This window comes from Perissodus microlepis, chromosome 12, assembly GCF_051167445.1.
Source record: "Perissodus microlepis isolate ML-2025 ecotype Zambia chromosome 12, ASM5116744v1, whole genome shotgun sequence".
Taxonomy (NCBI): domain Eukaryota; kingdom Metazoa; phylum Chordata; class Actinopteri; order Cichliformes; family Cichlidae; genus Perissodus; species Perissodus microlepis.
The window spans coordinates 3,833,447-3,855,359 of record NC_140472.1 but is presented as its reverse complement, the minus strand read 5'-3'; the positions used below and the strand labels follow the sequence as shown (position 1 = coordinate 3,855,359).

The 21,913-nt window shown below is 39.0% G+C and overlaps 1 protein-coding gene across 1 annotated transcript; it reads right to left on the bottom strand.

Moving 5' to 3' along the window:
- Positions 1–4,774: 4,774 nt before the first annotated feature.
- LOC146375637 (glutathione hydrolase 5 proenzyme-like) lies at positions 4,775–20,160 on the bottom strand. Its single transcript, XM_084947147.1, has 12 exons — positions 19,761–20,160; positions 14,591–14,718; positions 14,408–14,515; positions 11,078–11,255; positions 10,829–10,989; positions 10,459–10,605; positions 10,196–10,326; positions 9,368–9,552; positions 9,170–9,261; positions 7,046–7,152; positions 6,759–6,869; positions 4,775–6,672 (listed from the first exon to the last, which is right to left on the bottom strand). Exons 1-12 carry the CDS (start codon positions 20,123–20,125, stop codon positions 6,535–6,537), a joined length of 1,851 nt encoding a protein of 616 aa, XP_084803273.1. The 5' UTR covers positions 20,126–20,160; the 3' UTR covers positions 4,775–6,534.
- Positions 20,161–21,913: the final 1,753 nt, after the last annotated feature.

The window sequence follows — 21,913 nt, the reverse complement described above, 5'->3', positions numbered from 1 at the left end:
CACTTTTCCCAGTTATCTACATCCTGACTTTTGCTCATTAGCTAGTTAGCAGTCACAGCTGTGTAAAGCCCAGAGAGTAGCAGACAGCTAACTTTAGTATTTATTAACACTGGTCCAGTCACTGGAGGGCAAAACTGGTGGTATCATAGCAAAAAATGTAATACTAACTAAAATGGAAAGCTTAAGTCATGTTAAACCTAAAAAACAATTATTCTCAAAATTTGGGTCAAAATTATGACTTATCTGGATACAGCAGACACCAGTAGAAATGAAGTCTACAGGCACACTAAGTTCAACCACACCATGAAGGAAAACATTCTATGCATGTCCGAGTTTGGTGAACTTTTTGTCACAGGTTTATGTACATATACAGGGGCGATCATGGCTGAAGAGTTCGGAGTTCGCCTTGTAATTGGAAGGTTCCCGGTTCGAGCCCCGGCTTGGACAGTGTCGGTCGTTGTGTCCTTGGGCAAGACACTTCACCCGTTGCCTACTGGTGGTGGTCAGAGGGCCTGGTGGCGCCAGTGTCTGGCAGCCTCGTCTTTGTCAGTGTGCCCCAGGCTACAATGTAGCTTGTACACATTCACACCAGTGTGTAAATGGGTGGATGACTGGATGTGTAAAGCGCTTTACTTAGGGACTAGTAAAGGGCTATACCATTTTTTACCTCCAGAGCCTTTTCTATGGCTCTGTGGACATCAGGGCCTTTTTTATTAAACATTTGAACAGAATTTCATGATTTAATTTACTCATTATAACTGACATTAAATGACTATTACAGTTGTTGTACATTACTCTAAAATCAGTGCTTTGAGAATGACTTAAATCACAACCTGATTTAAAACAGAATCTAACATAAACATTCTTGTTTGGAAATAGCTCTAAGATGTTAGGAGAATGTGGCAAATGAGATCACAGGATGGCAAAAATGTACTTTAAAATGAGATGTTCTTGTTTCACTTGAACAATACCACCTATGTTTGCACTTATGTAAGAACAAGTATCACTGCTATGGAGTTTTCATGTTTTGCATGCAGACCCGGGGCTGCTAGTCTCCTCTTGGCATTTTCTTATTTAAACATTGGTGACTTAGAACCTCAAAGTTTAGCAGCACAACACTGTTTTTCCTTTTTCCATCAAACATTTCTTTCAGCCATCTGTTTTTATCAGTTTATATGTGGCTGTAATTAATCTACGGCAGACCCGATCATGTCTCCATGCTTTTCAGCATGCACTTTATTCACGCTTGTCATTCACACACTGGCTGCAGCTTTCCAGCTTGCAGCCACAAACTCCAACAACAACAACAAACAGTCAGGACTGAATTCAGACTTTAAGCCAGCGAGGTGTGATTGCCGTCCAGATGCGTCCGCCTACCTTGCAGCCGCACCGCAGACCACACCCCACCACAGTGGCTAATATTTATTCAATAACCACAAAGTACAAAGATAAGATTAGATATTTTATTTTTCAAAGATACATGATTATACATAGAATAAAGAAAGGTTCTATAAAAATTACACATGGTGTAGAAAAACATTATAACATACAAATGAATGTTTTATGAAAATCTGACATACTTTCAAAGCATAAGAATAAAAGTTTTATAAAAATCATGTTCTTTGATGATCATGTCAATAAAATCATGTTTCACATTTTAAAATATACTTAGAAAAGTGTTCACAAAAACAGTTTTAGAGAACTCACACACATTTTTACTTTTTCCACAGTGCCTGTATGCCTCTTCCAAAACTTTGGGCTTTTCACCATCACACACAATAATAATATTAAAATAATATTTGTACATAAAAATAAAAATGTTCAAATCTAAATTCTGATTCTCATGAATGAGAATACTTTATCGCCTGAATACTTTATCAAATCCTAAGGAAATTATAAGGTTACAGTTGCTCCAAGACAATGAGAACAGTAACAGACTGCATATGTTGTTATTTAATTTAGTATAAAGTTTACAAAATATAAGAAATAGATTTAATATGTACAAATAGCTCAATTATAAATATCCAGAAAATTAGATAGAATGCCTTATGTCACTATTCAGATGTACAATGACATACAGAGCATCTCCTACTCAGTGCAAATGTGTGGGAGAAGAAAGCGGGGTGAGGTGCAGTTTCTGCTGCGCTATATACATATGGACAGTATTTTTTTTTTAAATATCCGTGGAGGAGAGAAAAAGAGAACTTATCTCAGAGTGAGCTTCTAGTAGGAGATCAGTATGAGAACAGAAAGCAAAAAAACTCCTCAGCACAAAAAGCACATGAATCTTTACACCATAACACCATGAGAACACATCACAAGCAACAAGGGTGGGTATGGGGTGAGAGTTTTACGGTGTAGACAGCAGCATCCAGTCCTGCAGCATCTCTGCGCTGGAGGCAAGTATCTGAGGCGTTTGGAGGGAGGAGGGGGGTGAGGGTGAGGGTATGTCTGTGTCTGTATACGTGTGTGTGTGCATGTGTATGTGTATCCTGTGTTCAGCTGAGAGAGTGTCCCTTCACCCGGTTGGGCGGAAGTAACCAGTCCTACAGCCAACCTTGGTGGCCTTGACGGGTGTATCGCAGAGAGCCATAACACAGTCTCGTTATAAGGGAGAAGAATTTGTTGTTTTCAGCCAGCCTCGGCCTTGAGGTCCTTTATAGCAGCAACTTGGGTAGTTAGATGAGAGAAATGGTGGTTGTTTGGGTTTAGTGTGATCGAGCTGCATCCAATTTTACAGCAGATCTAAATGTCCGTCAATGGTCTGTTTTCAATAAGAACAGTCTGGGTACTCAGAGCCCATCTTTAGGTTTTAGAGAACAAGACTGAGAGACTCTCTGAGGGTTAAAGTTAGACAAAACTAGACAAGGACATAAGAAGCACAGCAGGAAAGATAAGATGAGGGAGAGAGAGAGAGATGCGACCGCCTCCGTTAGAGCCAAAGAGAAGGAGTCAGTGAATGTGTGAGTTCTGGGTGGTTATAGCTTTTTGGGAAGAAACTATTTTTGAGTCTGTCAGTCTTTGTGCTGATGCACCTGTAGCACTTTCTTGAGGGAAGCAGGTTGAACAGGTCAAAACCAGGGTGGGAGCTGTCCTTGATGATGTTTGTTGCTCTGTTGAGGCAGCAGAAGGAATAGATGTCCATCAGGGAGGGGAAAGGGCCAAAGATCATCACGTGTTGCCTTGACTACTCCTCTATCCGCCTTAGTGCAACTATCATAACATGCTGTGATGCAGTATGTCAGCTGGCTCTCAATGGACGAGCAGTAGAAGGTCAGCAGCAGGTTGGAGTCCAGTTTGTACTTCCTGAGGACCCCTACAATCAATTCTTTGGTCTTTGTCACATTGAGCTGCAAAAGAATTCTGCTTGCACCATGTGACAAAGGACTTACTGACAGCCTCCCTCTCATCACCCATGTATCCAACCACCACAGAGTCATCAGAAAACTTCTGAAGATGGCAGGTCTCTGTGCAGTGGCTGAAGTCTGTGGTGTAGAGGGTAGAGAGCTGGTCCAGATGGGCGTAGACACGATTGAGCAGGTAGATGATGGTGTCCTCAGCTCCGAGGCGGGGCTGGTGGGGGAACTGAAGGGGATCCTGTTGTGGCATGACAATAGGCTGGAGCTGGTCATGGATGAATTTTTCCAGTGTCTTCATGACGTGTAAGTCACAGGCCTGTAATTCTGGGGGCCACTGGGACATGGCGTACCAGTCGGGGGACGGAGGAGGAACTGCATACGTCCTTAACATTAGCATACAGTAGGTCTACAATTCTCTCCCTGTGTGAAAGTTAGCAGTGTAGTCAAAGCTGACATGGTTGAAGTCACCCATACATAGCAATGAAGGCACTCGGATACTGAGTCTATAACCAGGCTATGGCAGAGTGAATAGAATAATCCTTTAATTGTCCCACAAGGGGAAATTTGGTGGATAATGTCACAAGCAGCCTCGCCTGTCTAACGTGTTATGTCCCATGCAGTCCTTGCTATAACTTGTGTCCGTCGTTGGAGCTAACTCTGATAGCTTAGTCAGCTAGCCGCTAACTGGCTTTCTGGGCAGAGATACAATGGCTTGTCCGAGCTGCACTAACCCACCTCTCTTGGATGGACATGGGATGGGTCACAAGTGAGCCCTCAAATATATCTCTGGGTAACATTACTACATTTACTGTAATAACCACACAGGTTTACAGTTGGTTTTGAGCTCAGTCTGCTTTATTTTTTGATCACAGTATGTGAATATACAGTTATAGTGAGGAAGATATTTTTTAATGAGATATTTTTAAGAGTTTGCAGCTCTGTGTGCCACTCTCTCTCTGCTTATACAAGTGCATATATGAGCTCACCCAGCAGTATCTTGCCTTCTCCCATCTGTATGCCAGTAATTATTCGAGTAGAATATTTATCTATATAATATTTATTTGATTACACTTTAAATCCAGGTCAGAGAGAGGGTATTGTTTTCTTTTACACATGCACATTTAATAAATTAAAGCGGTAGTATCTAAAACAAATCTTTATTACAAATCACTCCAGTTGATAAAAATGTGAATTCTGGCGCCTGGCAGTACCTTGAAGCAGCAGGTACGCCACCTGTTGGAACTGGGGTGAAGAGCACCAAAACTTCAGATTTTGTCACAGTCACATGACCTGTGTTTTGAAAGCAATTGTTTTCTACAAGCTTCTGTCTCTTCTGTAGGACAAAGTTTCTGACTCGTGATTTCCAAAAGGCAGCTTGGATGTAATCCAATAATGAAAACAAGGCAGACATTAAACACTGAAGAAAGGAATTTATTGTACACAAAACTGGCAGTTTCAAAATAAAACATATTGAGTTCAAGTCTGGGTTGTCTATTCCTGTCAGTAAAACACATTAAACAGCTATAAAAAGAAAAGTGTTGATTTTCAAACTCCTTTTCTGACTAACTTTAACCCTGAGCACACCAGCAGAATTACCCACACTTTATAAGAGCAAAACAATAACAGGATGAACTGTGCAAAAAAATCTTAATTTGCAAAATGAAGGAAAAAAAAAACTAATATTGAAAAGCATTTAAATGTGGCTTAGAATATTCAGATAAAAACCTGACCTTTCTATTTGGCTCTAACTAGCTTTGTTGATACTGACATGCCTGTAACAGTAACTGCACTTGTGTAGTGGGACACCTAATGTTTTTGGTTTTGTTTATTTGTTTAAGCTACAAATCAATTGATAGATAACTTAGGGCTGCCCTAAAGTGGACCTTACTTTATCTCCCTTCTGGCCAATTCAGTGGGCTAAAATTTACAAAGTAAACATAAATTTGATGAGACTTGAAAATATGAATTGTTCACTGGTGGAATGGAACATGAAGTCTGTAGTTCTTTTTCCAACAATCTTTTATATAACCAAAGATTTCTGCAGTCAGTCTCTTCCTGCTGGCCTGATGCAGTTTGAAGAAACATCGTTATAGGCTTCACATTTCAACCTGAAAGCTGTGTCCTTGTTTTTTTATATTCTATGATTTATGATGAACAAATATTTAAAAGGTCATATTGATCGTATAAAATTGAGGCAGATATATAAATCCCTAACATTTTTCAAAAACATTCTAGTTTACAATGCTGTCTTTGCACTATTTTGCATTAAATTTGGGATTTAAATAATCTGATCATCACATTATGTTTTCAATATTACAAACTTTTTTTAGACACATGAGCAGTGACGTGAATAACGGCGTTAAAAGTACTTTTATCAGTAACTAGTAATCTAATTACTATTCAGTCTTTACAACGCAGTTACCCTTACTAACAAGAAAATGCGGTGCGGACGCGTTACTATTTTTCAACACTCAGACAGTTGAAGCTGTCCTCAGGGCGAAACAATCGCACAAGTGCTGCTGATTTGCTGAGGAAAAATAGCCATGATAAACCAATCACATGACCAATTTAAGATGACATAGCAACAACCCAAGACAACCCTGAGTCTTCACTTTTGTGTTAAAAGTGTGTTGATAGGCCACGTAAAACTAGAGTCATGTTAAAAAAATATATATTTAATGTTTTTTCCTGAATACTATTGTTGTTTATGTTTACTGAGGGAAGAAACAGTAAAAACTTCACCTCTGCTTGTCAGCAAAAATTGAAAAAACAAAAAACAAAACCATCCTTTCCTATTGGTGTTCTGTAAATAGTTTGAAATAGTTATCAGGTCTTTAAGTTTGATGTCATTAACTGTTTCTGGGTCCCACAGTCAAACGATCACTGTGGCATCATTGAGAGTTACAAACTGTCTAAATTCTTTCACCTTTAATAAAATGATCAGTGTGGCTGCTTTACCAGGTGTAATATTTAAGTTTAACATCCAGGCATCCATGAAAACAGAATTTATGAAATTTTACAGAGTTAGAAGTTAGCAGGCAGTTAGCTCGCTAGTTTCCGCTTAAACAAAATATACCATATCTGACTGAGAGATTTCTGAAAAAAATAAAACAAACAGCTCTGCTATCATAACCTTAAGACCATACTCTATAACTAACATCACTGATTCTTGGTCTCAGTAACCAGCAGCTTTGCCTTTTTTCCTTTCATCAGACCATGCAGAGATACAGCTGCCCGCCTTTTCCACAGCGTTAACTGTGTTGTAGAATTTTGCTATTTTATGTCCCAGAGCTTCAAGACCATCAACTACATCCTGCAGGGCAAAGAGGAGAGAGACTCAGATGGAACAAGAGAAGTAGAAATTATTAATGTGCCATTTAAATAAACTGAAAATATTACCTTTTCAAGCTTGGATTCAAGTTTTACTTCACTTTGAGAGTCTACAAGAACAACCAGAGTATCAATTGCCTCCTTAAGACTCTTTCCAAACCAAAGGTGGTTCATGAGCGCCTTGGAGAGAAAAAATAAATCTATGAGGTGAGAATGTGATCATTACAGGATAAATTAGGTTGAAGAATCTTGTTACTATGATAGAAGCTTTAACAGCAAAGATAGGCATCAGTCCGCATCAATTTATTTTATTTCATATGTAATAGCACCTTTGTGTGTTTACCATGCATACGTACCGAGGCCACAGCCGGTGGAATCATTTCAGAACCAGACCCTCCAATCACCAGCGTCTTCGACGGAGACTTCAGCACAGAAGGGGCCATATTGGAGGGAGGCCGCTCCCCTGAGAAATACAACAAAGACCTTGAATAAGCAGGACAAAACTACAGTCTAAAATGTCTCCATGAATCTCTGTGAATGATGAGAAGATCAAGCTAAAGCTATTCTGTTATACCTGTGTGCAAAAAATGCACTGCACCCGAAATATTTCATAGTTCAGCAAAACTGATCAATCTAATAAACATGAACCTACACCATCCTCCCTATTCTGATATTTTAAAAAGTACTTAGCAGAAATATTAAAGAACCAAACTAATAGAGTTGCCAATTCCCAACAAAAAATAAAAATAAAAAAATAAAGGGAATCACCCTCCACCTCATGATGCTTAATCGACTTTAATTTAATGCACGTGTAAAACAAATGCACAGGAATCAATTATATTTCTACAATAATTAAATAGATTCAACATCTTTCTGCAACAGAATTGCAAACTGCACAGATGGTACCTTCCCAAAGGAAAAAGTACTGTAGGCACTACTATTACTAGGGTATATATATATATATATATATATTAGACTTAATAGTTACTATATACAATAATGGATTTCTATACATTTTTGCATCAAATGAAAACTTTGGTTGTAAGATTCAGATAAATTTTTTTTAAACTAGACATTAGAATAAGAAAGAAAAGTATGTCTTTGTGCCCCCCTCTCCCTGTAAATGCCCTACCTGGCCCTCTGGCAAAACTTTGCTAGACCCGCCCCTGTATAGTTACCAGCTGTCAGCTACGTAGGAAAGGATCCTGTTGTAGAATGTATTTAATATTAGTTTCTAACAACAGCTTATCAAGTTTAAACCAGCTGCTGCTGATTATTATTTCCTCTTTCTGGCGTAAAGTGGGCGATAGACAAACAAGAGAGTCGGCCTGCAGCAAAAAATCCGATCAGATGATCACTGATCAGTTTCATGATTGAAGTAGCAACAGGAGAGGGAGAGAATGAGAGGCAGTTGCTCCATATATCAGTTGTTAAGCTTAACGTGGGAATGCTTTACAAACATTCAAAGGTTAACTTACACACTTGCTTTACTTCTCTGGGATAGCTTTCTGTGAGATGAAATGCTGGTTTGAAAGCACGTAGTGAGGCTTCAAATGCTCATCCAGACTGCTGACAGGTGCTGCACGCTACAGCCGCTCTATCACGTGACACATACTGCTCCAATGTGCTACAAGGTTATAAGCTGGGTTACGCTATGTCGCAAGTTTTGTGAGGTGCTTTTGTGATAGTCAATGGATCGGATTACATTTTTTATTTCTCTCCGATATCCGATCCAGTAATTTAGGTCAAGTATTGGACCGATACGTAATATCAGATCGGCCCATCTCTAAGGTTAACCCACTTCAATGGAGACAAAACCCAACAATAAGATGAGCCCCTCATGAGCAAGTACTTGGTGACAGTGTGAAGGAAAAACTCCCTTTTAACAGCAAGAAGCCTCCAACAGCACCAGGCTCACAGAGGGGCAGTCATCTGCTGTGACCAGCTGAAGAGTGAGGTGAGGAAGACAGGACAGATTTAGAGAGCTTATGTAATTTGTGTTTATAGAAGTTCACTCAGAGCTCAACTGAGCCTGTTCTTAAACATTCAAAACATTTCAGCAGGCTATGACATTAAATGAAAAATGCCATTTTAATCCAAATTTACCTGATGTGCTTTGATTTGGCAGTTTTGTTGATTGTTTTCATGATCAACAAAACATGATGCGCCACAATGAATTATGAAATGACATTTTCTCCTCTAATTTCCTCAGTGGTGCTTTTTTTGGTACTATTAGATTAAAAATTCATGGTGTGCAGTTTCCCCAGGTGTTGTTGTATTTTCTTTCAAATTTCTGATGTTGCGACATGCTAATACGTACAAACATGCATATTTATCAAGTATGTTATATTAACCACGCTTAACACATTAGTTTAGAAGATGAATTAAAATTGCAAATTAGTACTATACAAATCAGAACTGAGGTCCAGAATATTTGTTAATAAATATTAAATTTAGAAGGAATCCTGCTGATCCCTTACCATGAAAAATGTTATCAGCTCTACCACAGAAGTCATTTAGATGGTTGTTGAGGATGATTCCAGTGCTTGAAGAGAGGACATTGGACCCAAATCTGTAAAGAATAAATATAAAATGAACTAGGTCTAAACCCTGTCACACTGTGTTGTGGAAAAGTCAGCTGGTTTCTAACAGTGAAACAGAATGATGCAGGTACTGACTCATCGTTGATGCTGCTGGTGACAGACACAGCAGATCCATCTTCAGCCAGCACAGATAAATGTGTGGTGCCGATGCTGTCCAGATACGAGTTTTTGCCGTAATACTGGGGATCATGAGTCTTGTCGCTGCTGATCAAGCTCCGTATGTGGTTGGCAAAGCTATCCTCTGTCAAATTCTTTGCCATCTGTGTGAAATACAGAGCATCGGAAAACACCACATTACACAAAATTGACAATAATCATAATATTAATAACAATACATACTAAAATACTTAGAGACAAATATAGAAGTAATTTAGGTTTATCTGCTTTTAAAACATTTATTTATACATATAGGTTTTAAAAGTTACATCACTGCTCAGAATTGTGCTGAAATAAAAATGCAGAGTTACTGGGAAAAGCTGAGACACAAAGCATTTTTTCAGAGTACTCTATGCAGTAAAATAATAAATACATCCTCAGTGCTTCTATAAGAGCTTATAGAAGAGGGTAAGTAGTGATATGCAAATGCCCTTGATAAACTGATCATTAACACAAAGTCACAATCTCACCGCAGCAAATTAACTCAAAGTCCGACTGTGCAAAGCTCAGAGATATTACAAAAAACAAAAAAAACAACACTTCAGACCACAACTCATTATCAATGTGCATAAACCGACTGTGGTGGGAGGTGGTTTGTGGATGAGCTGCAGGCGGGGTTGGAGCAGTGGGTTCAGGCAGAGCAGAGACTCATGTGGTATTGCTCCTTTTACCCATTTAGTCACTTAAATATAATCATACTATATGCAACAAAGCAGGTGCAAATCTGTAGGATTTTCAGATACTTACTTTATCTGAGTTGAACTTTGGATCTCTGATATCTTTCTTTAATCCATTGGCAAATTTTAAAGCTTCAATATAACGGTGATAAAACAAAATCTTTTCATCAGTCGTCTTAGGTTCTGAATTCATTTTGTATCCTGAAAATATAAATAATTGTTATTTCTTTTATTTAAAACATCATTTCTCAGTGTATCACATTTGTAAAGATTGTTTCATATAAGAAAATGATCCGTATCAAACTCTACATGCTATAAGCAACACTCAGGAACCTTTCATGATGTTGAGGATGAGGCTGAGTATGGCTCCTCCTGCAGGGGGCGGAGGGAAGTACATCCGGTACTCTCCCAAAGAAATATTCCACGCATCAGTCACATTAGCTTGATACGATGCCAAGTCCTCCAGTGTGAGTGTTCCTCCTGAGCAAAAACAGTGAAACAAATGGATTCTGCTGAGCAAAAATGAACACAATGCATTTCATAATCAAGAGTTTGAATGGATCCAGACAGATCAGTGTGGCCTGTGAGAGATGACAGATTTTTATAGAACCAATTAATTTTCTAATTTGTAATTAGATCATTGTGCCTGGCAGACATAGAAAATCATCAGAAAGAGAGCTGGATGAAACCCATCTGATAATACCTGCTTTCTGTATGTCTCTGATTAAATTCTTTGCTATTGTTCCGTTGTAAAACACATCTGGTCCCTCGTTTGCGATCATCTCCAAAGTGGCAGCCAGTTTCTCAAATTTCACAGTATCACCGGTCTTAAGCAGGTTCCCATTTTTATCTAAATATAACTCCCTAAAAGACAAAGACAGTGAAATAAAGCTGAAACATTCATTGTTTGCTCTTTGTATTTTTGAAATCACATTGTGGGTGTTTTTCATACCGTAGTGACGTGTTACCAATGCGTGGGATGTGTTGACCTTGGTAGTAAGGAATAGAGAATCCTTCTCTGGCTAATTTGATGGTCGGCTGAAAGAGGTCGGCCCACGGCAACTTCCCATAAAGCCGGTGTGCCGCTTCATAACCTCGAATTTCCCCAGGAACCCCAATCCATCTGCTACCTGGTTAGATAGATAATGGATAGTCAGTGCTGGAAAGTCACACATACATTTGCTCATGTTTTGAGTAAACTGTAAGGTCCTGACCTTTAATGATCTGAGATGATATCTGTTACAATTTGGTGCTTTGTAAATAACTAACATATAAACTAACTAACTAACTAACATACATATAAATAACATTTTGCATCCTACACTTACTTTTAGTTTATTTCACTATATTTACACTATTTCTGGCTTAAAGAAGCATTTAGCATATCTTATACTTACTTTTCTTACTGTTTATGCAGCCTGTGTGCAGGAGTGTAGCACAGAACTCTTGGCCCCATAAATAAATGTTGTCTGTAGCCCCCTTTCTTTTCTTGATTCATCTTTCTCACACATATTCTAATTTCTATTTTCTTTATTTTTTTATGTCTGCCACAAATGAACTGCTCCAATAACTACTCCCAGTTCTTATTGCTGTCCATCCCATACTCAAATGCTGTCAAAAGACACTTCTTAACAGAGACTATGCTGATTCTACATATGGATCCACAGCTTCCCTTCAAAGTCAACACACTATAGACGATCAGGAAGTAATGCATGAAGGTCATTTGTACTCTGCTGACAGGAACATAAGGGACAGGGACATGTGCATCCACAGCAGCCTGTGTCTCTGGCCCCACTTCAGCATCTCACAACATTTCCAGCTTCACCTCCACAGACAGATAATCTGCCACAGAACGAGTGAAGATTAGCCAAAGCAGAAACAATGACTGATAAAGATGGACTTGTGAGGAAAGTTAAGATTGGTCTTGGGGAGGAATTTACATTAATTGAAGACCAGACAATGGGAAAGATGGGACAGCATTCTGGCAAGAAAGCTTTAATGTTAGCTTATAACAAGCTGTTGTTGTTTAGCTGGTTTGTTGTTGACTGCCTGGAGTTGGAAGCGCTGATTGTCCAGTCTGTTTACAGTAATTAAATAATAATGCTTATGCACTCCTTAGTGTGTTAGAGTCCTGACTTTTGTTCAGTAGATGAGGAGGAGGATGACATTTTAACGAGATACCTGTCATGCTGTCTCTTTCCTTCGCTTCTTTGATGACAAGAACCCTATCTCAGGTGATAAAACAAAGGTATGATCCTTCATATCTTGAGTTTGTCTTACAGACTAAGGTGCAGAATGTAAAAAATACCTCTACAGATAACTGACTACACCTTTAAAACTTTTGTGTTACATCTTGTGCATGATTTGGAGAAAGACTTGTTAAGACCTGTTTGGAGAAAGATCTGACTACTTCAATCTCTCTGGCTTTTTCTGAAACTACAGGGAGTGCAGAATTATTAGGCAAATGAGTATTTTGTCCACATCATCCTCTGCATGCATGTTGTCTTACTCCAAGCTGTATAGGCTCGAAAGCCTACTACCAATTAAGCATATTAGGTGATGTGCATCTCTGTAATGAGAAGGGGTGTGGTCTAATGACATCAACACCCTATATCAGGTGTGCATAATTATTAGGCAACGTCCTTTCCTTTGGCAAAATGGGTCAAAAGAAGGACTTGACAGGCTCAGAAAAGTCAAAAATAGTGAGATATCTTGCAGAGGGATGCAGCAGTCTCAAAATTGCAAAGCTTCTGAAGCGTGATCATCGAACAATCAAGCGTTTCATTCAAAATAGTCAACAGGGTCGCAAGAAGCGTGTGGAAAAACCAAGGCGCAAAATAACTGCCCATGAACTGAGAAAAGTCAAGCGTGCAGCTGCCAAGATGCCACTTGCCACCAGTTTGGCCATATTTCAGAGCTGCAACATCACTGGAGTGCCCAAAAGCACAAGGTGTGCAATACTCAGAGACATGGCCAAGGTAAGAAAGGCTGAAAGACGACCACCACTGAACAAGACACACAAGCTGAAACGTCAAGACTGGGCCAAGAAATATCTCAAGACTGATTTTTCTAAGGTTTTATGGACTGATGAAATGAGAGTGAGTCTTGATGGGCCCGTGGCTGGATTGGTAAAGGGCAGAGAGCTCCAGTCCGACTCAGACGCCAGCAAGGTGGAGGTGGAGTACTGGTTTGGGCTGGTATCATCAAAGATGAGCTTGTGGGGCCTTTTCGGGTTGAGGATGGAGTCAAGCTCAACTCCCAGTCCTACTGCCAGTTTCTGGAAGACACCTTCTTCAAGCAGTGGTACAGGAAGAAGTCTGCATCCTTCAAGAAAAACATGATTTTCATGCAGGACAATGCTCCATCACACGCGTCCAAGTACTCCACAGCGTGGCTGGCAAGAAAGGGTATAAAAGAAGAAAAACTAATGACATGGCCTCCTTGTTCACCTGATCTGAACCCCATTGAGAACCTGTGGTCCATCATCAAATGTGAGATTTACAAGGAGGGAAAACAGTACACCTCTCTGAACAGTGTCTGGGAGGCTGTGGTTGCTGCTGCACGCAATGTTGATGGTGAACAGATCAAAACACTGACAGAATCCATGGATGGCAGGCTTTTGAGTGTCCTTGCAAAGAAAGGTGGCTATATTGGTCGCTGATTTGTTTTTGTTTTGTTTTTGAATGTCAGAAATGTATATTTGTGAATGTGGAGATGTTATATTGGTTTCATAGGTAAAAATAAATAATTGAAATGGGTATATATTTGTTTTTTGTTAAGTTGCCTAATAATCATGCACAGTAATAGTCACCTGCACACACAGATATCCCCCTAAAATAGCTAAAACTAAAAACAAACTAAAAACTACTTCCAAAAACATTCAGCTTTGATATTAATGAGTTTTGTGGGTTCATTGAGAACATGGTTGTTGTTCAATAATAAAATTATTCCTCAAAAATACAACTTGCCTAATAATTCTGCACTCCCTGTAATTAGCATGTGTTTCATTGTGTTTATGTTAGATTACTCTGACAGATGTCATATAGGAAACCGACTCACTGTCTTTAATAAATGCCGACAGCCAAACCCTCTGTAGTGGTTTGCTTGATCTCTTTTTTCTTTTCTTTTTTATTATCTCTGTTTTGCTTTCTTGAGGAAAGAGGAAAGTGTGAATTAGCAGTGACCTGTACAGACTAAATTAGCTGTGGCATAAAGGTGAGTCCAAGAGCAGATTAGACTAAAACATTATAAATATTAGCATTATGGCAGAAAAACAGCCCACCTTGCGGCCACTTCATGCTCCACTCTGTGGTTTTAGGACACGACTTAAGCAGGTCAGAGTTCACATTGCTGGGGACAGTCTCTCTGGAGTTGATGATTTTCACTTTACCTTTGAAAAAAATGACATATTATTATGTTATTCCCCAGCGGGGTTGAGCTAAGAGAAGCGAGGGTGTCTTGTTACCGGAGCTGTCCATCACTGTGAATATGACCCCGCCTCCGATCCCTGCGCACTGTGGGTTAATGATGGAGGTGCACAGCAGCGCAGCAATGGCAGCATCTACCGCAGAGCCGCCTTTCTGAAGAATGTTCCTGAAACAGTTCATTGTTATCACTTTAGTGTTATCATGTGTGCACAATTAATTTAATTTTAATCTTTATTAAAATTATAATGTCCCACAATTAAATTGCCATGACTGAATAACACGACGATGTGTTGTCTTCGTTGATGCATGTGCTAGAGATGCACAGTTCACTGAATTTTAATCTCAATCACGTCCCACAATCAAATTAACCTAATTAACCGACCTCTTGCACGCAATGGCGGCGCCATCTTACCCTCCGACCATACATACATTACACAAAACATCACATGGGGAAGACAGGTCAGAGAGGTATAACAATGGAAAATGCACCACATGAGGAAAGATAAGGAGAAAAAAAAAATAACGCCCCCCAGACTGAGCTCCAACAGGGAGATCAGTTTGAGAACAGAAAAAAACACCTCTGCACAAAGCACATGAAAAAACTCTTAATACACCAAAGAAACACATGACAAGCAACAGGGGTGGGTAAAGGGTGAGAGACAGCCGAATTAGACAGTACATCCGGGCCTGCGTGCGCTGGTCTCCTTGATCCCCGTCAGCATCGGAAGGGAATAAGCGTCGAAGGCATTTGGAAAGGGAGGGGGGATGAGTGTGTGCATATCAGTGTATATGTATGTGTGTGCGTGTCCAGAGTTCAGCTGAGACAGTGTCCTTCGCCCTGCCAGGCTAAGTAAACAGTCTTCCAGCCAACCCAGGTGGCCTTGCATGGAATGGGAAAGAACAGACTCAACACAGTCGTTATCAGGGTGTTGTTGTTCAGCTCCAGCCTTGAGACCACCACAGCTGGCGCCAAAGGGGTATCCGCATGAAGTGATGGTGGTTTTTACTTTAGTGCGAACAGCTCATATGAATTTCAAAGCAGTTCTACAGTTCTCTCAATCTCCTGTTGGAGAGCCGCGAGCTTCACCATACTTGCGTTCTGTGATGTTGTCATTTCTTGTGCTCAAGGAGCCGATTTCTGAGAACTCACGGCAGTGTGCCTCCCCGAGATGTCATCCAATTTGCGCCCAGAGATGTTATTCCGAGCGAGCCCTTCCGAGATGTATCCAGTCTGCAGTCAGAGATCTTATTCTGAGTATTCACAGCAGCCGTAGCCTTTCCAAGATCTTATCCGTGCTGGACTCAATGAGCCCATTTTGAGAAACTCACACCTCTCCCATCGTTCCAATCCCAGAGGGCAGCCTTGTGGGGGTTTGAACAGCCAGTTCCGCTTTCTTAATTCTTCGATAAGTCAGGGCCAAGCCAGCTCCGATCCGCCAGAACCCTGTTACCATGGTTCCGAATAGGTAGATATCTTCAGCACTTAGGCTCACCCGAGCCCAAACTTCTTGTTGAGAAAGGGGTGTCAATTGCAGAAAGGGGTGTCAATTGCATTTAGGGACCAGTTGATCCAATCCATAATTCCTCTTTTAGGTTTTAGAGAACAGACTGTGAGAGAATGTTCCAGGGAAAAGTAATACAAAAAACACAAGACTAGACAAGGACATAAGAGGCTAAGCAGGGAAGCTAAGGGAGAGGAGGAGGAGGAGAGGAGAAAAGTGCCACCGCCTTCGTCAAGAGCAAGAGCAGAAAAAAAAAAAGAAAAAAAAGAAAGTGATGCAAGAATACTACACTGGCCAGCATATGACACAGAATTCACCCCCGCAAAAACTGATAGTAGGTTTAAATATTGGTGCAACTTTGGTATTACCGCATACTGAAAAATATCATCTCAATAAGGTGTCGATACCTTTCAACAAATGTCAGACAGTTACAACCTGGAGAGGGGTGACTTCTTTAGATATCTTCAATTAAGACATAATTTTAATACAGATATTGTGTCCAAGGAGAAAAAGCCATTAGTGCAAATTTTTATAAATGCATGTAAAGGGAAACTGACAAAACAAATCTCTATGACCTACTCAATACTACAGACAGAAAGGAAACTGTCTGCCGCCTACATTAAACTGGCCGGAATAAATCCATCTGAAGAAGATTGGTCTAATATATGTAAAACCACAGCCACTACTTCAAGCTCCGATTCATGGAGAGAGTTCACCTGGAAACAAAACTGAGGTTTTTTTAATCACCCCTAATATTAAAGAACTCCATAAACTTCAGTAGGCCACTTTACTGGACAGAAGTGGTCTAAAGAACCAAGCAGATAACTGGGTTACATCTTGAAAGGAGTTTCAGTGTCTTTTACTTAGGCAACATTCCAATTGGACTGAAGAAACAAGACAGATACCTGCTACAGGTATTTCAGATGGTCAGCCAAAAAGCTATAACACACAAGTGGTTGAATAAGGAACCTCCAACTGTTTCGGACTGGACAGAAATACTACACGAAATTCACGTTATGGAGCGACTAACCTTCTCCTTGAGACTGTTCTCAGAAAAATGTGAGCAATACTGGAAGAAATGGAAACGTTTTCTTACTGAGAAATTACTCTCTAGTCTTGTGGTATTCCTTTATATTACCTCTGGTAATAATATGTATCCGAGTTGTACATAATTTTCAACTTGTAACCTTGTGTATGTCAAACTTATACCTAAATGGCCTAATCTCCCTGATTTATTTTTGTTTGGTTGGTCCTCCTTTTGTTGTCTTATGTTCAAATGTTATTGTCTATAAAAATGGAAGAAAAAAAAACACTCAATAAACAAAAAGTTTTTTTTATTTTAATTAATGTGATCATTTCCAGAAAACAGGAGGGTCTTAAATTGTATAAATCCACTTTTTCGGGTGTCTGTGAGGAGCCTAGCATCAGGACTGTGGACAAGCTGGAGACAGGGCAGAGAGGACTGACTGAGACCAGTGTAAAGTCAGTTGCAATCATCCAAGTGGGAGGAAATGAGAGCATGAATTCCAATTGCACCATCTTTCATGGAAAGAAAAGGCCTCAGTTCAATATTTAACCACTAAGTTAAATATGTCAAATATCACACCAAGATTTTTTCCATAGGGTTTGATGCTGGACAGATGAAGCTGACCACAAAGCTCTCTGATGGAACTAAGCACTTTGAGTGCTCAGTTTCAGTAGAAACGCAATTTAAACAGCAGTTTAAAAGTGAAAGGATTTAATCCTGTGTTAGGTTTTGGTAATTGCACTGAACCTGCACTGAATTTAGGTGAATAAGGAGGACCAACTTTATTTTGATCCAAAGACTTATACATTAGTGAGAAAGTTAAAATTTGTATGCAAAAAAATGCAGAAAAGACAGTAGCATTGTGTTTGCAAATAAAAAAAAGTGGAAGTAAATTATTACATACTGTTTCAAACAAAAAACGGAGAAAAATATTAAAAGTTGTAGCAAAAAAAGTTTAAATAAGACTGAAGATTAGAAGGTTTAAATTAACTGAATTGAACGCTACATGAGAAAAAGCTGAGTAATTTAAAAAAGAAATGACAGAATCAGAAAAATGGTGAATGTAAGCTGATATTCTTTAGGGGACTGGGAAGACTTGATACTAGAATTGTGACTTAAACAAGTTGATACCAAGGGTTATGCTAGTTAGCTGATATGCATTTACATGTAAATGTTTTCGTAATATGGTAAATGGCTTTTCTACTAGCAAAGGGCTTTATACAACTTGTTCATTCACCCAGGTTTTCAGTGCTACCTAACTAACATCCAAACACATTCACACTGCAGGATGCATCAGAGAGCAACCTGGGGTTAGTATCTCGCCCAAGGATATTTGGCATGCAGACTGGGATCGAACCAACAACCGGTTAAGAAGTGACCCGCTCTACTACCTAAGCTACAGCCACCCCATATGCTACTAATCATTCGAATAAGATACACTTTTGATTCCAGTGTTTAACTGACTGAATGGTATGCATTGTTCTTCACAATCTGCAGCAAAAAATCTTTAAAAATTTCTTTTCATGTTGGCTTGAAATAAAATATCACTGTTGGTACTGCAGCTTACTGCAACACAAGTATGTGTTTAAATTAGGAGAGGCAAAGTGTGATATCCACATGTTGGACCAGCATGTCTATTACACGCTTTACCGTGATACTGTACTGATATTATTCCCTATATGCCTCTATGTTGTCAGTACAGACGATGTCAGTAACAATAGTGATTTTTCAGTTGGGAACAAAACAGGTCTTAGATCCGGGTCTTTGAAGTTAATGATGGGATCTGATTACACACACACACACACACACACACACACACACACAAGTAAACAACAGTGGGTACAAAGAAAACCGTCTGGAAAGGTTGAAAAATTAAACAGTCAAACTGTTACCTTGATGCTTTAAAATTTTTGCTTAGCATATTTTAAGGTATATTTTTGTTGTGTAACTGTCCATTGTTTGACTGTAAATAGTTAAAATTTTATAAATATTATTCATGCAATCAGAGATGGGTATTTGTTTTTGTTCCTTTAAATTTATTTTTGTTACTTGTTGAAAAAAAAAATAATAATTTTTTTTTTCTTTCAGAAAAAGAAAATTTGATGACCCGCTTGGGAGCCAAAGAGGACTCTTTTCAGTGAGTTGAGCCATAAGAACCAGCTCTCTTAAAAGAGTTTGAATTCCCATCACTAGAAAGAAACATACTTTTAAATAGTTCTAAATAGCATTACTAGCATTATGACCGATCAATCTATTGACCTCAAAGAAGAGGTCAGAGGTCAAATGTGGCATGATATTTTTAATCTCTATACCGTACTTTATTCTTTTGACAATACACACACATCTGTAAGAATCATAGTTTCTACGTTAAAGCTTTTTCTCCGTTTTTGACCAAGAAATCATTTAGTAGGGAAAGAAGATTTTTCATTGATCTGTATTATACAGAATCACGTGGAATTTTGCCTTTTATATAATGGCATATTGGTTTCGTAAAGAAGTAGAAATTTAGTTAGGAGTAGTTATTTTGTAAATAGATGGGGGGGAACATAACCACACACTTCCACGATAAGACGCGGGTTACGCAGTTCTCAAAGATGTTTTAGCGCTAAAGTTTGCATTTGGAACAGTGCGTAATATTATGTGTAATGTGAAAAACAAAAATGTGTCAGAAGTACTCACCGTCCAATCTGTGAACATTTCTCGGAGTCTGCGGCCACAGCAGCTTTTGAGAAAGGGCAATTAGCACTGGGGTCCTTGACACACTCACTTTTACCCTTCCAATAACCATTAAAACCAGCTAGTAGACCAGCTACTAGAGCGCCTACAATTAGACAAACTGCACCTACAACTAATAGGCGGAGAACTTTGGGCGGGCAAATAGAAGTCGTTTTTCCGCTCTCAACATCCTCGTCCTTAACGTCCTCGTTGGGGGGACACATAGGAGTCGTATTTGCCCCCCCAACGTCCTCGTCCTCAGTGTCCTCGTTGAGGGGACAAATGGGAGACATATTTCCTCCCTCAACGTGCTCGGTTAATTCAGGCATCGCTGCTTTCTTCTCTGCATAAACGTCGGTAATTCACTTCCTCTGACAGTTAACCAGAAACACGTGTTGCGCACATATATCCGCTGTGTGGGTACTGACAGGCACAACGTAGCGGAGAAGTGTGTTTGTGGTAAGCAGAGGTAGCTGCTACGACGTTTGATTGATTGATTGATTGATTTTGAACATGTTGGAAAAGTACAACAACATAGAATTAAAAAGAGACAAACAAACAAAGCAAAACAAAAGGAAAACGAGCAACCACATCTACAAATAACTTTCATGTTCAAAAAGGAGCAGGAAGAAGCATAAGCTTATTTAATCCCACCCCTTATCTAGTAATCAGTAGACTACAGAAATACCTCCTTGCAATTATATTATATGCTATGTGTGTTTGTGTTTTTTTAATTTTTAAATTTTTAAATTTATTATATGTACATATTTTTTTTTTTCTCTTTATCCATACATACATATATACACATACACACATATACACATTTTCAATAACCCCAGTAACACCTCAAAGGATACACAACCTACAGATATATATACCCATACCAGCATACCCGTGCACCCGCACACACATGAAAATATTGGACAAGAACACCCTATCAAATCTCTACCTCCTCCCTGTATCCTGCAAAAACCATATCCTTAAACCGCTTTTTAAACTGCGCCATGCTCGGACATTGCTTCATATCTTTACTTAGTCTGTTCCACAGCTTCACTCCACACAGAGAGATGCAAAAACTTTTTAATGTTGTACGGACACAAGGATGTTTTAAATTTAATTCCCCCCTCAAATTGTATCCCCGTTCTCTTTTAGAAAACAGTTTGAATGTGTTTTACTTTATTCAAAAATGAAACACTTCTTGAAATTTTGTTATGTATATGATTTATATGAGACTTCCAGTTTAATTTATCATCTAAAATCATACCAAGAAACTTATGTTCAAGTACTCTTTCAATTTCCACACCATCTATATGAATCTGCACTTGTGCATTTCTAAGGGAGATTTTTGTTCCTGTTAAACCATTTTTTAATTTTGCACATTTCTGAAGAAATTCAATCCAGCAGCTCCTTTAGATTCCCCCCAGAACAAAAAATATTTGTGTCGTCTGCAAATAATACTAATTTTAATATATCAGATGCCTTACAAATATCATTTATATAAATAATAAATCATTTTGGACCCAGTACAGAGCCTTGTGGAACACCACAAGCAATGTCCAAGCATGATAAGGAATGGACACCCAGCTTCACAAATAGTTTCCTGTCACTTAAATAATTTTTGACCCAGTGCATTACAACCCCCCTTATCCCATACGTTCCAGTTTATTAATTAATATGTCATGATTGATTGTGTCGAATGCTTTCTTGAGATCCAGAAATACTCCAGCTGCATACTGTTTCTGATCTATAGCATTTGTAATCTCCTCAATTGATTCGATTAATGCCAGAGATGTTGATCTTTTTGATCTGAATCCATATTGACTGTCAGAAAGTAATTTATATTCATCTAAGAATTTGTCTAATCGTTTATTAAACAGGTTTTCTAGGATTTTGGATAATTGTGGAAGTAAAGAAACAGGCCTGTAATTTGTGAAATGGTGTCTATCCCCAGTTTTATACAGCGGCACAACTTTAGCAATTTTCATTCACTGCTCAAAGACGAAGAGTTTATCAAATACTTTAAAAAAGAATGGACTCTATATTTAGGCTTTAATGACATTCCTGGAACATCAGCATCTGTCCTCTGGGAAGCAGGGAAAGCCGTGATGAGAGGTAAA